We start from the raw sequence: 16613 nt of genomic DNA on the forward strand, positions 1-16613 counted from the left end.
AATTGACAGTGGTGCTTTGTGAACTGTGTTTAGGTGGCCAATATCGTTCTTGTTCTTCCACTTGATTTCGATCATTTTACCTTTTTGTCATGCACAACAGTGAACCTCAACACAATCGAATTCATCAGACATATCATGGCCATTCGGTCATACAATTGCCATAGGCATCAGTTTCACTATCCGTTTTAACTTCAAATGACAAATTCTCATCGCTATCACTATTGCTTGATTCAAATAAGGATTCTGTTTCAGTTTGTTCTAAAAAAAGGATTTACAGCTTTCCATTAACATGCCAATGTGTATTTTGGCTGAAGGCTCCAGCCCAACTCATGAACATAATTGAGCTACAACAGAGTGGTAAAACACATGGAAATATTCATAATTTTTTTGCAGTACAGTAATCCCTCCTCGATCGCGGGGGTTGCGTTCCAGAACCCCCCGCGATAGGTGAAAATCCGCGAAGTAGAAACCATATGTTTGTATGATTATTTTTATATATTTTAAGCCCTTAGAAACTCTCCCACACTGTTTATAAATATTCTCCGCACAGTTTTACAGTAAACCCTTGTTTATCGCGGTTAATCCGCTCCAGACAGATAAATGAATTTCCACGAAGTAGGATTCTTTATTTATAAATCTAATATTTTCTCAGTTAGAGCATAGAAAACCTGTTTACGACCTTCTAAATACGTTTTTTAACATTATTAGAGCCCTCTAGACATGAAATAACACCCTTTAGTCAAAAGTTTAAACTGTGCTCCATGACAAGACAGAGATGACAGTTCTTTCTCACAATTAAAAGAATGCAAACATATCTTCCTCTTCAAAGTGCGCGTAAGGAGCGGAGAATGTCAGAGAGAGAGTAAAGTAAATAATGAAAAATCAATAGGGCTGTTGCGCTTTTAAGTATGCAAGCACCGCGATAAAGCAGCGGCAATGAAGAGATCAATGTGAAGGTAGCCTTTCAGCATTTTTTACAGGAGCGTCCGTATCTTCTAAGCAAACAGCCTCTGTGCAAAAAGCCCCTCTGCTCACATCTCCTCTGTCAAGCGCAGAGAACGTCAGAGAGAGAGAAAGAGAGCTTGAGATTAAAGCAAACAATCAAAAAATCAATAAGTGTGCTTTTGGACGCACCTCGATAAAGCGGCATTTCTTAGAGGAGCGTCCGTATCCACTAGGCAAATAGCTTCTGTGCAAACAGCACCTCTGCTCACACCCCCTCCGTCAGGCGCAGAGAATGTCAGAGTGGTGAGATAGAGGCAGAGACAAGCAAACAATCGAGCACCGCGCAGGAGGCATATCTTATAGCATTGAGCAGTTTTAGTTAATATGTAATACGTGCTCCGATTGGGTAGCTTCTAAGCCATCCGCCAATAGCGTCCCTTGTATGAAATCAACTGGGCAAACAAACTGAGGAAGCATGTACCATAAATTAAAAGAGCCATTGTCCGCAGAAATCCGCGAATCAGCGAAAAATCCGCAATATACATTTACATATGCTTACATATAAAATCCGCGATAGAGCAAAACCGCGAAAGTCAAAGCGCGATACAGCAAGGGATCACTGTATTATGTTATTTTCTCCACTAGATGGCAGCAGAGTACCATCCCAGGCGCTGTTCGGACCGTATGCTGTCATTGGATCATAACAGCTTATCCTGACAGACATTCAGAGTTAACCGTTTTTACATGAAATTCCAAGCCTGAGAGGGGCTCTGGTTTAATGCCAAGGAGGTTACAGCTGAAAATACCTGATCTTGTGAAAATAACAACAGGTGCCAGAATATTTTTTCCTGTCCATCTCAAAGTAGAAGTGTTTTTAATATTTGACATGACATACTGTGCTCCGATGGTGATCAAGTATAACTCTAAGCTTCGGCATCCTTTAATCTTCTCATGCTCCCTCTCTCTCTATATATATATCAATGATAAACTCAGATGCTGTTTCTTTGGTTTTAGCTGCCTAACAAGTTTTTACACCAGTGGTTCTCAACCTGTGGGGCGGGCTCCCCTAGGCGGATGCAAAGTAACAAAAAGGGGGGCACGAAGATGTGAAAAAAAGAAATAAAAAATATGAAAAAAACATCTGTTGAAACCAAGACAAATTAACTTAAACTACATTTTGATACTAGAACAATAAATATAGAGTTAGATAAATGTCGATAAAAGTTAAGTAGGTTTAATAAAATATGCATCTACATTTCAAAAAAATGTTAGGGGCGGCGCGATTAAAACTGTTATGAAAATTTGGGTCGCAAATACTTAAAGGTTGAGAAACGCTGTCTTACACTATCGTATATACTCACGTTTAAATCGGGTCTTGAAACCCGAAAAATAAATCATAAAATCAAACCGACTTACACGCCCGTTCAAAAATGCAAAACTAACATTTTTTTAAAACATCTTCTTGCCTTCTCCAATCTTGCATTAGTTTCTCAGACACATTGAATTTTGTTGCAGCAGCGCAGTTACCAATTTCCTTTGCTACTTCAATGATGTTTAATTTAAAACCAGCTTCATATTTTCTTCTGATTGAAGTTCTGACATTACATATCAGTTATTCTGTGGTTCCCTCAGAACACCTACACAGGGCCCAAACAATAATTCAAACCCAGAGGTCACCTCTGTCCTTAGTTTGCCATTGAAAATGTGGTTTGCTGGAGTGATGGGTATTATACAAATGTATTATAGTGATGTGTCATGAAATCATGTCAGTCTGTATAAACTAGCTCTCCCTGTATCTGGTCAGCATTTGTCATAGTGGACTCAGGGTGTTTGTTTTCTGGATGCTCCATCAGATCCATTGTAATAAAGGAATGACCACTGGAAACACTGCTGTGGGGATCTCTTTTGTTATTTTAAGGAAAATTCCCAAACAGGAAACAATTTCTGCCTCTAAGTTACTACATTAGGATGCTTCCTTTCCCTAATGAATTTCCCTCAAGCTCCTCTGCGAATAAACTTTGATGGCACTATGTTAATGTAATTAAACTCACTGCCTAGTAGTGGCATCCTGTTGTCCACACTAGCGTCCCATACGGCTCCCTGTAAAGTACAGGGCTCCCCAGACTCTCTCAGAAAATGGACCACCTTCTGTACTGGCAAGGTGGCAGTTCCTGACGGTTGTAGCAAGCACAAGTAATACCAGCTAACAAGATTTAGACAGAAAGTCATAATTTATAATTGGTTTTCCGTTCAAGGTTAGTTCCCTTTTGGCACCATATGCACCCCATCACCCATAAGCAGGATTAATTGAGGTCACATAATAAAAAACTGACTGATTAAATAATATTTTTAATTAATAACAAACTGACTTCACTACTGGAATAACATACTAATGAACCCAACAGTAGTGGAAGAAGCCAGAAATCACAATGGAACAAAACAAATCCAGTAAGCCCTCTATATATCAATGCTAATTGCCTCTGGTTCAGATACTGTTCATTAGGACTTTTTTTTTTTTTATTGCAGATCTACCACTGCCATTTATTTCTGGCGTTCAGATTTTGTTTTCTCCCTGCAGTGGCTATGCTGCAAAATTTTAAAAGGCTCCTGCAGTGATTTTTTGAAAGTCATTATTTCTGTTAGCCTATTTTTATGCTGCCAAGTGAGTTTAAAAATTACTTTCCTCTAATAGATCATTATTTTCACAAATTGCACACCCCTGCTCCTCTAAGAACTGCTGAAACAGCACACTACAAAGGAACCAATAAAGTGAACCCAAACAGATGTTTTCCTTTTCATTCTGCTCTGCTAAAACATTATCTTTGCCAAGTGCTTCCCTCCATCAAAGACGGCAGCTTAAAGGAAGTTTACTATTTATTTCAATTAGAGTTAATATGAAATTTTATAATCAGAAAAATAGACAGGCTTTATGAGAAAATCAGCTGGATATTAATATTGTTACACTAAAGGCAATTCATGTCTTTTTATTTGGCTAATTAAGGCTCCTAAAAATAGATTATTTGATGACTTTCTAACAGATTTGTGGCACAATTTTTAAAAGAGCATTTGTCTTTGTTTCGTAGAAATGGGAACGGAGGATTTTTTTTTTTCGATGCTTGTTTTAAATCAGGAGGGTGGGGGGCATAGGGACTGTAGTTTATGTCTGCCACCAAATTTTCTGCTAACAAAACATGTTTTTTTTAAAAAACTATATGGCTTTCTAATGCTGTAATTCTACCAAGTTAGACAATTCTAAAATATACAGTTTTATGAGAGAATTAATGTTTTGTGGAAAGGAGCAAATTACTTTTTTCTCATTTATTATTTTTTTTTCTTCTAGCTCTTTTATTGAAATGAACAGTTTATGATGAACGTGGTTAGTTTCACATAACCCAAGGTCATGTGTTAGCTGTTGATTTCCCTAATTTTTGTATTTAAGCTTTAAATGGCATCTGGTTAAGAAAAAAGAAGCAATTATGGGTTCTGAATCTTAATTAGCATGTAGGCTAAATTAAACCTGAAAATAAAATTGTTTCAGTGGCAGCCATAATTTCCTTATAATTAAGACATTTGCTGAAACTAAAACTTGCAACCACGGCACTGCAGACTAATCAGGTTGCTTACTTATCATATTACATATTCACATTTTAGTATTAAAAAAAACAAAAACGTAATGTATATAAAGTATTATAAAATTTTAACTCAAAATCTTTGGAAATTCTCAAAACCTTTAAGAAAAGAAACGTAAAACAATATGAGAAAAAATTTTACAGAGCTTAGATTTAGGTCATTATTACCTGGACATGTGTTAGGATGTTGCAGGTTTTTAAATTTTATTTCACAGCTAATCCCACATCTTTCAGGTCTTTTTTTCTAAATGGCTCAGAATTTGGAAATGTGCAGAATTTAAATATGTGTTTTTTAGTTTGTGTTTTGTTTTTTTTAGATATTGATATTTCTAAATCTTATATTGGGGCTTCTTCTGAAAGTAAACTCCTAAAACCAAGATGGAATCAGATATATGGCTGCAGATATGCAGTCTGTCAATGTTGTCAGTCTGTCTGTCATCTATACTAATAAAAGGCAAAGCCCTCACTCACTCACTCACTCACTCACTCACTCACTGACTCATCACTAATTCTCCAACTTCCCGTGTGGGTGGAAGGCTGAAATTTGGCAGGTTCATTCCTTACAGCTTCCTTACAAAAGTTGGGCAAGTTTTATATCGAAATTCTACGCGTAATGGTCATAACTGGAAGCAGTTTTTCTCCATTTACTGTAATGGAGATGAGCTTCAACGCCGTGGGGGCGGAGTTTCGTGTGACATCATCACGCCTCCCACGTAATCACGCAGTACATAGAAAACCAGGAAGACCTCAAAAAAGCGCTCAAGAAAACATGCATTATATAATTGAGAAGGCAGCGAAACAATAAGAAGCGAGCGAATGACATATACAACCATATTCATGAGTTCTGCTACTTTGGAAACAAAGCACGATGTAAACCTACACTTTAAATTAAGTTCATAGACAGACTGCCGCTGGCGTTTGTAATTTAGTGCCTGCCCATATAAGGCCGTCCGTCAGCGGCAATCCAATAGCAAACTGCCACGGGTAAATATTCACGGGTGAAGGACTGTGCTTATGGAGAGGAAGATGAGATGGTCAGGGTGGTGTTTGACACAAACTCAGCGAAACTGCGAGAGAAAGTTTTAAGTGCCAGGACTAAGGTAACATTAAATAAAGCTATGGACATAGCACGAGATGGCACCAGCACAGCTGGGAACCTTCGATGCAAGTACACCGAGTGGCTCACGTGAACTGGCGCAGTGCACAGATAAAAGCAACAGTTCCAAAGAGCTGAACAAAACCGAATTACACAATTGAAAAGGCAGCAAAAATATGAAGCGTCTGATAAGCATATTCATAAATGCAGCTACTGTGGAAACAAAGCACACGGTGGAAAAAGTCAATGTCCGCTAAAGGAAGACAGTGTAAAAAACCCGTGCATGCAGTGTGTCAGGTCTCAGATAAAGAAGAAGACGAGCTGTTTATTGATGCAGTAAGAAACGAATCGATGAATGAAACCTGTCATCTTTACAACGATTGACAAACACGGAATGTAACTTGAACACAACACATCCTACAAATACGAACCTGATTGAAAGAAATAATGATAATCAAATCCTTGATGACAGCAACACTCAGTAACACTCACAAAACAAATACTGTATATTGACAGTCATGTTACGTTATTTTTAAAATGTTCCCTTTTCTTTTCTACCTTTTTAACACACTACTTCTCCGCTGCGATACACGGGTATATATATATGTATATATATATATATATCCCGCTCTACATACTCGAATAATGGATACTTTATTCGCCATCAATGATTGTTTTGGTAAAGCCATACTCAGTGTATTCATTAGATGAGCGGTAAAAAGTAAGAGCGAGGGAGGATGACTCATTGAGGCATGCAGGCTGTAGTCTTGCGTCAACTCTATCTGAATTGCGCGATCACATTTGAAAAATATATCTTTTCAAGTTCTATTTAGTCCATATGTGTCAAACTCAAGGGCGGGCCACATCCGCCCGCGTGTAATTATATCCGCCCGAGATCATTTTATATACTGTATTATTGTTATTAAAGCCCGGGTATATGAAGCGCTGGTAACACAATAAACTACAGATCCCATAATGCAGTGCTTCAGCTGCCTTGCCGAACACTTACCGCTTACTAGAGTTATTGCGCACTGAGTTTGCACGGCGCTTTGGTGACTTTGAAGAACAAAAAAAGTCCGTCTACATGCGGCTCGAACCTTGTGCATGTTTGGTAGCACATATCTGTGTGAGAAGCTCTTCTCAGTGATAAAGACTAACAAAACAGCACACAGGAGTCGCCTCACTGATGAGCACCTGCAATCCATCCTGAGAATCTCCACAACACAGAACCTCACACCAAACAGAAACGAACTTGTGGCCAAAAAAGATGCCAGGCGTCCAGCTCTAAAATGACATATGAGCAAAGACAACTGAATGATTTGATTTGTTATTGCACGTAAGAGCGGAGTCAACCGTTTTAACAAACAGCGTATTGCACTGATCTGAAATAGCTGTGTGTGTATATATGTAGATATGTATGTATATGTATATATATGTTTATATATGTGTGTGTGTATGTATATGTATATATATATATATATATATATGTATTTGTGTGTATATATGTGTGTGTATATATGTAGATATATATGTATGTATATATGTGTATATGTATAGATATGCATATATATATATGTTTATGTGTGTGTGTGTAAATATCTATATATATATATATATGTATATATATATATATATATATATATATATATATATATATATATATGACAACAACACTCATCACTCACAACAGTTACAAAACAATTACATTGACAATCAGGTTACGTTATTTTCAAAATGTTTCCTTTTCTATTCATTGCTTCTTTAACACACTACTTCTCCGCTGCGAAGCGCGGGTATTTTGCTAGTTATTTAATAAAACACACAATTTAAACTCATTAAAAACTAATACAATCATCTTTAACATATTATAGAGGACATTTCCAAAAATATGTGAAAATCTCCCAAATATTTCAGGTTTATACCTCAGCAATACACCACTATTGCAGCCCGACTTGAAATAATACAAGTAAAGCGTAGTAGCCATAGTAAAGTGATCCACAAAACAGTGAAGTCTGACCAAAGTCAAAACTTGAGGTAAAGGCCCATTGCAGCACTTTGCGCACTCTTTTGTAATCATGATTCAGGGAAGACATTGGTCTCTACACCAATACTAAAAAACTATTTAAAAAACTGTGGCCAGTTTTGAATTGCACTTGTGAAGCAAAACAATTTAAGTTCAAAAATTACAAAAGCACAGTAAAATATAGTTTTGTATTTGCAAGATTTTTTAGAAGATTGTAAATAATCAATAAAAAAAAATCGATTCTTGTACTGGAGAAAGGAAAGAGTATTCTCTCTGTCATCAATGTACCATTGATTGCAGACTAGCAAAATACCCGCGCTTCGCAGCGGCGAAGTACTGCCTTAAAATTTTTATTAAGAAGAAAATTAAACCTTTTTAAACTGAAGGAAAATATACCAATAATTATTTGTTAAGGATCTCTTTGTATACCACATTCTGAGTTCGGCCCTCCGGTTGTAATATGACCAAGCTGTGCGCTGAGCTTACTCTTGAGCATGCAACGTACAGTTGGCCATGAGAACAGTAATCTTGTTTCAAATCTCACAGCTTGGATTGCTGCTGTCATCGGTTTGAGTTTCATGGTTTGTTTCAATTACGACAGTATTTGTAGGACTTGTGTTGAAGAGACATTCGGCATCTGTCAAGCGTTGTAATTATACAACTGGTTTCATCGATAACTTTACATCCAGCTTTTGAGAGTTTAAACATTCATAAACATCAAAGTGTCCACTACTGAAATCGTCACCTGTCAATCTAAGATGTTTAAGAGGCATTGGCGGTTGTCAAAAGGTGTAAAATATTTGGCCATTTCGGTATACTTGAAAGCGACAACCGAACAGTTCACCGGCAGCCACTTATCTCACATGCAGATGCATAGGTGAAGGGCTTAAGCATTTCACTCTTATAGTGCTCCTGTGTAGAATAATTATCTCCTGTACTGTCATCAGTTCACACCTTGAACCTGTCCCAGTCATTCAATACATAAGACACAATGTTCCTCCGGATATCAAGAGTGAGCCTGATATGGCCGTGCAATATGTAACAAGGAGAATGGAAAAGGTAGGTGCCATCTCTGGGCATGGAAACCCCTCGGTAATTGACAGTTCTTTGATCGATGGTGATCACCTCGATAGACATGTTAATGGGGGTACGGTTGGAATGATAAAGGAAATGGGTACCTGAACAATGTAAAGTAAGTCTAAAATACCTAAACAATAACTATAATCGTAATAAATGAACAATAAAACAGTGGAGAAGCTATGGATTAAATAAAAAGGCTATAGTTATCAGCAGGAAGATGTGAATCCCGTGGCGAAGCAAGGAAGGGAATGTAGAGACTGGAGCGACGGATGGCCTTATATAGGCAGGCAGCCAACAACGTGGGAGGCGTTGGGATGGGGGACCCAACGCCACCTCACACGGTGACCGAGCTGCGGGCTATGGACGTATATATGTACGTAAGTAGGATTCAGTTAGCGTTGGGAACCTGCGTACAAAATTTCTTGAAGATGGGCCCATAAGTAACAAAGACTGTTGAAAAGTTCAATATGGCGGCCGACAGTGGCATCATACCACCGAAATAAGTACCAAATTTCAGCCTTCAACCTACACGGGAAGTTGGAAAAATAGTGACATTGGAAAGTTCAATATGGCGGCTGACAGTGGAGTCATACCACCGAAATAAGTACGTATATTGGTTTCGGTTAGTGCAGGGAAGCCGACTACCAAATTTCGTGAAGATGGGGCCATGATTAAGAAAGTTCAACATGGCGGACGTTGTTGACCGTTATGACCGTAACGCGTAGAATTTCTAAATGAAACCTGCGTAACTTTTATAAGTAAGCTGTAAGGAATGAGCCTGCCACATTTCAGCCTTCTACCTACACGGGAAGTTGAGAATTAGTGACGTTGGAAAGTTCAATATGGCGGCCGACAGTGGCGTCATACCACCGAAATAAGTACGTACATCGGTTTCGGTTAGCGCAGGGAAGCTGCCTACCAAATTTCGTGAAGATGGGGCCATAAATAAGAAAGTTCAACATGGCGGAAGTTGTCGACCGTTATGACCGTTACGTGTAGAATTTCGAAATGAAACCTGCTTAACTATTGTAAGTAAGCTGTAAGGAATACGCCTGCCAAATTTCAGCCTTCTACCTACACGGGAAGTTGGAGAATTAGTGATCAGTCAGTCAGTCAGTGAGGGCTTTGCCTTTTATTTAGTATAGATTTCAGTTGTGCATGCAGTGAAAGGTACAGATTTGTTCTAAATACTGTGAATTTTTAAACAACTGATACAAGTTGGATTATGAGCACGCATGCTTCAGTAAGAAAGCCAACAAACATAGAGAAGTTACATAAAACAAGGTCCCAAGGACAAACAGGTCGAGAACCACTCCTTTTGATCATTCCATGTTTTATTTATGTGTACTACAGATGGACAACAGACTGAAATAAACATACACATAAAATCTGCCCCAGAGTATGTATTTCTGTAGTATTTGCCAGAACAAAGGTGGTAAAAAGTGACTATGCAGGATGGCTGAGGTTCTCAGCCAACCTATCCTCTTCTGGGTTTTCCATAGTGGAGTCTGTGCTGCCCATCCAGTCTGATGAGAGACTCTTTCCATCCGATGACTCCAACATTCCTTTATGTGAATTGACTTTTCTTTTTGCAGGAAAGCAGGCTAGTAGTAGAGCAGTGGTACCAAGTGCTACATCCAGATACCAAGAAGAGAAACAAGAGAGAGGAGGGTTACTAACAGTTTAAAAATGTTTTCATACTTATATTTCCGTACAAATGTCTAACAAGCAGAAATGCAGTGTTCACAGCTATATCAGCAGCTCTAATCAGGGTATGCTAGAGTAAAATCATGATCATTCCACAGCTCCAGGACCCTGTAACTAAAAGCTCAACCTCCCACGGTTTTGTTAATCCTTGGAATCTTGAGTAAGCTGGCATGTTCAGATCTCAATTTGCACTCTGGTTTTTAATTAATGATAAGTTCAGATAAGTAAGCAGGGTCTTGGCCATTTAAGGGTTTTAAATTTAAAAGGAGGATTTTGAAATCAGCTGTAAGCTTAACTGGGAACCAGTGTAAAGACTTGAGAACTGGAGTTATGTGTTTGTATTTTCTGGCTAGTGTAATAATTCTTGCAGCAGCATTTTGAGTTACCAAAAAACAAACAATTTGGGTAGTCAGTGAATAACGCACTGCAGTAGAAATAAATGAATTAATTTATCAGTATCTTGCATATTTACAAAATATCTTCAAATATTTTTCAGATGAGAGAAAAAAGAAAACATGTCTTGGACAGTTTTGTAATGTGTGTTTTAAATGAGGGTGGCACGGTGGTGCAGTGGGTAGCGCTGCTGCCTCGCAGTTAGGAGACCCGGGTTCACTTCCTGGGTATTCCCTGCGTGGAGTTTGCATGTCCTCCCCGTGTTTGCGTGGGTTTCCTCCCACAATCCAAAGACATGCAGGTTAGGTGCATTGGAGATTCTACATTGTCCCTACTGTGTGTGTGTGTGTGTGTGTGTGTGTGTGTTTGTGGGCTGGCGCCCTGCCCGGAGTTTGTTTCCTGCCTTGCGCCCTGTGCCCAGCAGACCCCCGTGACCCTGTAGTTAGGATATAGCGGGTTGGAAAATGGATGGATGGATGTTTTAAATGACTGGCTTTGTAAAAAAAAAAAACCTCCTAAATTGTGTGCCGATTCAGTAAAACTAATGGCAATTTCAACTTTGTTAAAGAGTGGCAAGAGTTCTCATCATTCCCTCCAATAAATAACATTTCTGTTTTTTTCTGTATTCAGAGACAAGGTGTTCTCATTCATCTACTCCTCTAACTCACAATTAATTAAGAACAGCATCGGGGAAATGGCATTTGGTCTAAAAGAAAGGTGTAATTGGGTGTCATCTGCGTACAAGTGAAAATTGATGCCATGTTTTCTAATGATAGTCTCCCATGGAAGCATGTAAAGTGAAAACAGTGAAGGCCCGAGTACTGAGCGTTGTGGAACAACATATTTAACTTCTATATATAATGGAATACCGTCAGTGTAGTGTTTGAGCACAAAACCCCAGAATGTTGTGGCAGACTCCGGCCGCGATTCCCCTTCTGTATATAATCCGGGGGAACGGACATGGACTGCACAATACCTCCCCCAGGTTGCTAGATGGCAGCCCCCCGGATGGCAGTGGTGCCTCAGATTCCCGCAGGGCTCTATGGGAAATGGAGTTCTCCACAGTCCTGTGGGGACCCGGGGTGGCCACCAGGGGGTGCTGTAGGGCTACCTGAGTCCGTCTGGGTAGTTCTTCAGCCACTCCCAGAAGTGTAACCAGAAATGGGTGATCAAGCACCTGGAGCACTTCCGGGTGGACTATAAAAAGGTGCCAGCAGCCACCACTCTGGGAGCCACAGTTGTGAGAAGGGAGACAAAGCTGCTGGGAGGGGTGGAGGAAAGGAGAAGAATAGATTTGTGTGTTGCCTTTAGTGCTTATGGGACTGTGTTGTACTCGAGGGACATGGGGAAGACGTGGCCCCCAGGTGAAGAAAACTAAAAAGTTTTTTAATTTTACGTGTGCCTCCGGTGTTAGTCTGTGTCGGGTCGGCACTCATATAGCGCCTTTTATCACAATGCAAATATTTATTTTATGATTGGTCTAAAAAGTGGGATTGGAACTTTTCTTTTTTAATGTGTGATACATCCTGGGTTTTCTCAGAAAAAAAGAGAGAATGAGAAAAATAGAAGAGTGAGCATCTCTGAGGTTTGATAGAAATAAAAGTTTGTTTGTTGAAATTAAAAGTCTGCCGTCCATGTCTTGGCCATCAAACTGTTAGAACCACCACCCCCTCGGCAAAGAAAGATAGGACAGTTAGCCCATTTCTTTACATAGTGGTAATGATTTCATAAATAACTAAACCAGACAAGCACAGTGCATGTGAGCCATTAAAAACAGTCATTAAACCTAACGTCTGGACAAACTTGTTAAGAAGGCAGGCTCTATTGTAGGAGTAAAGTTGGACAGTTGAACATCTGTGGCAGAGCGACGGGCATTAAGCAAACTCCTGTCAATCATGGAGAATCCACTGCATCCACTGAACAGTGTCATCTCCAGGCAGAGGAGTAGCTTCAGTGACAGACTGCTGTCACCGTCCTGCTCCACAGACAGACTGAGGAGATCGTTCCTCCCCCACACTATGCGACTCTTCAATTCCACCCGGGGGAGTAAATGCTAACATTACTCAAAGTTATTGTCTGCTTTTACATGCATTTCTATTACTATTTAATTTAATGTTGTTTTTTGTATCAGTATACTGCTGCTGGATTATGTGAATTTCCCCTTGGGATTAATAAAGTATCTATCTATCTATCTATCTATCTAAACAGAGAATCGTCAATGGTGTCAAATGCTGCGCTTAAGTCTAACAACATAAATTACAGTGGGATTTCCTTCAGACAATATCAGTGTCATTTTCAACATGGGTACTAGGACAAGTGCAGAAGCCAGACTGGAATTTAGCAAATAAGTTGTGATGTATAAGGGGAGACCGAAGCTGCATGGTGACTACTTTTTCAAGAATTTTAGAGATAATGGGTTTATAATTATTAAGTGTATATTGGTAGTGGCTTGATATCTGACACTTTTAGTTTATCAGGAACTGCTCCATTCAACAATGAATTATTGATAATGCTAAGAATGACCTTCTCCACCGCAAGACATCTCATCATTGTTGGTGATCGGGCCTAGGATGTGGCATTATGAACCAATTTAATGATGGACTTTGGAATGTCATCTGTCCATGCTTTTCCAGCTGAATAAGGAGAACAGAAGGGGCTTCAGCTCATTCCTTTGTGGAGTTCCTGTGTTGAGGATGAGAGCTGAAGAAATGATGCTGCCAATCCTCACATAATGAGGTCTACCATTTAAGAATATGAAAACCCCAGTGTGCAGAAAGTGCTGCTAAGTCCCAGGGAGACTGGTGATGAAATCTGAAGGTTCCACATTTTTAAATGCTGAGCTGCATGTTTCAGGATGGGGTGAACTGCAAGGGATATTTCAAACCAGAGGTGGTCCACATCTAGAATATGCTGTTTAGTGTGTTGCAATGGGAGTGACTACCACCAGTTGGTAATTATGAAGACTATTCACTTTGGTTTTATTTGATACAAATACACTGATGTGATTTTAAATCCTCTATTGTAATTTGTATGCGTGTAATAGAATATGCAATAAATCACAGTGAAAGGAATTGTCTTTTTTTTTAGGATTTGACCTCATCAGTCAGTTTCAATTGGATAATGCACCAGTGAAGGGCGTGAGACGAGTCGAAGGCTCAACACCACTGCAAGTCGCGTACAGACTTGATAAAGAGGCAAAATATCAAATTCCCACAAGGTAAGGGTAAAGCGAGCAGATGTTTTTCCTTCTCTACTACAGTAGCAGGTGTCGCCGTACATGCATAACAGCTTATTAGTTGCTAAGATGTGAGTTCACACTGTTTAATTTACCTTCACCCGCGCACTGGGAGGAACTTGTACTGTATATCTCATTGGTATGCCACCTTAGTGCAGGTGGTGCGCAGGCGACATCCCAGCTTTAGCCTTAGGTGACTTACTGAGGTATGATTAAAAGTATCAAAACATGTATGATTATGGCTCTCTGTTTTATTATGATTTTTGTAAAGATACAACCCAGTGCAAAATAGTTTCAAATTTGATTACATTAGAAGGTTACTGACAGATGCTTCCCAATTAGACACCGAGGGAGAAGAAAGAAAAGACAAATGAAAACTGTTTGAAGTGTTTACATTCTTATATTTTTCTATCACCCAAAAATATTCTTTATATTAATGGGAGCTTCTTAGTATTGGCTAATTGCTTCAGATTGAATATTGCTGAAATGTAACTTTTCAAGGTATAATGGTAAAGATTGTTGAAGTATTTTAAAATGATTTTGCTTATTTCATTAGCCTACAGGAAACTTTGGATTTATTGCAATACCTTGATCCTTTTACAAGTTGCTGAAAACTGGCTGCAGCTTGTCTACATAAAAACACCACCCATGAAGGCTTTGAGACTGCCATAAAACAGCACGAGGCCCCGTACAAGAGGCGAACAGATAAAAACACCCGTTGACATGAAATAGTTCATGTAAAAAGTTTGCAAGCAGGCATCGATGGTGATCGCCTCTAGCAATTATATTTTTTATTATCCCATATGTACATGACAACTGGTACTACATACAGCAGCAGGTCATGAGGTTACAATGTTAAAAATGTATATTTTATATTTTATCAGACAAGCTTGAGCTGCCATTAAGGAATTTTTCCAGAAATGAATACTACTGCTAAGAGCAGTCAGATCTCAGATTTGAAATTAGCTGTGTTTCTACAAGTACTCATATGCACAAGGAATTTTTTATGGTGTGTTCAGTCCAACACAGCTATGCTCATATTTTGCGATAAATTGCATTCCACATAAATAGCATGCGACATAAGTTCATTCAAGGAGTAAATGTAAAACATACAGTGCAGTGCGGACACAAGACTTTTATATTCAGAAGGACAATGTCAGGAGATCAGTCTTGATTGCGCTAAGCGATATTGTGCTTCTTATCATCATATATAAGAAAATCATATGTCTGTCTGCATGTTATGCGACTACAGGCAAACTATTGGGGCTAGAACCTTGGTCTTGTTTTTAATCGCAAGCTCAGGACGTGATAGGCTCTGAAAATTCAAAAATTGTTACATAGCAGCAACCTCGACAAAGTTATCTGTAGTCGTATACACATTATGGCCAACTGAGCACACAACCAAGTTACATGTAGTAAAGACAAAAAACAGCAGAAACATCTGTTGACCATCAAGTAAATTGCAGAAGCTGTTTGCATGATGAAGAACAAAATAATGATAAGAAAAAGTACAGCAACGGCACCTGCTGACCATCAAGCACATCAATGATGCAGAATAAGAAAGAATAATCAGACAAGACGCAAAACCAAACTCACAAGCAAGTAGTAATCCTGAATATACACCAATGGAGCAGCAGGCAAGCGCAGTGGCTCATGGGCATGCAAGACAAATTCCAGGATACAGAATGTAAGAATGCCCCAGAGATAGAAATGGCGAAAATGGAGACGATCAAATGTAGCCTTTGGTACTATTTACAAAATAAGAAGTATCAACAGCTTTAACTTTTCATTTGCCTTTTATCTTTTGACCATACAGTAGGTCTGTGTGTTTCACTAGTTATTATTATTATTATTATTATTATTATTATTATTATTATGTAGTAAATTAGGTTTACTGCCATAGAAAAAAGGCAGAAAAAAAATAAATTTCAGATAGAATAGTTAGCAGTTTAGCATAGCCCACTTTCTTTTTCCCTGCAACAAAAAGAAGCTGACAAAAAGGGATCAGGAGATGGGTGATAACCTTGAAAATAGCAAAAGTTAAAAGCGGAACATTAAGTGATCTATGATGATCTTTGAATCATCTTAAACCAATGGTCACTGAACTTGATTTTTTCCTAATCTACAAATAATCATCATAATAACAGTAATCTGGACATAATCAGTTTAACCGAAATTTGACAAACATGCTTTAAATTGATCTAATTCTAGAGTAGAATTCAATATATACTGTATTTTAAGTAAGCACACTACTGCCATTATTTTAGCAGATGCTTTGTTCCAACGTTACTTACAACAATATAAATGTAATAATATGAAAGTTAACAAGCAACAAAGTTTTAGAAACATTATAAAAGTGTTTAAAAGATGAGCCTGTGATGGTTTTATAATTCTGCTGCTCCCAAACAAGTACAAAACTGTGGACCCTGGTTGATTAGCTTAACTGTATTATGCCGTTTCTGAGGTTATTTGTAACTTGAATAATAGAAAATAAATCACTAGGAA

At 38.6% G+C, this 16613-nt stretch overlaps 1 protein-coding gene across 1 annotated transcript in view; it reads left to right on the forward strand.

The window, feature by feature from the left end:
- The window catches only part of LOC120515855 (collagen alpha-3(IX) chain-like), a 161033-nt gene that overhangs the window by 46346 nt on the left and 98074 nt on the right, over positions 1-16613 (forward strand). Inside the window, exon 4 of the mRNA XM_039737189.1 lies at positions 13961-14090. Within this exon, the coding sequence (XP_039593123.1) occupies positions 13961-14090 (130 nt within the window). The remainder of the gene's footprint in view (positions 1-13960; positions 14091-16613) is intronic.

This window comes from Polypterus senegalus, chromosome 15, assembly GCF_016835505.1.
Source record: "Polypterus senegalus isolate Bchr_013 chromosome 15, ASM1683550v1, whole genome shotgun sequence".
NCBI classification, from domain to species: domain Eukaryota; kingdom Metazoa; phylum Chordata; class Cladistia; order Polypteriformes; family Polypteridae; genus Polypterus; species Polypterus senegalus.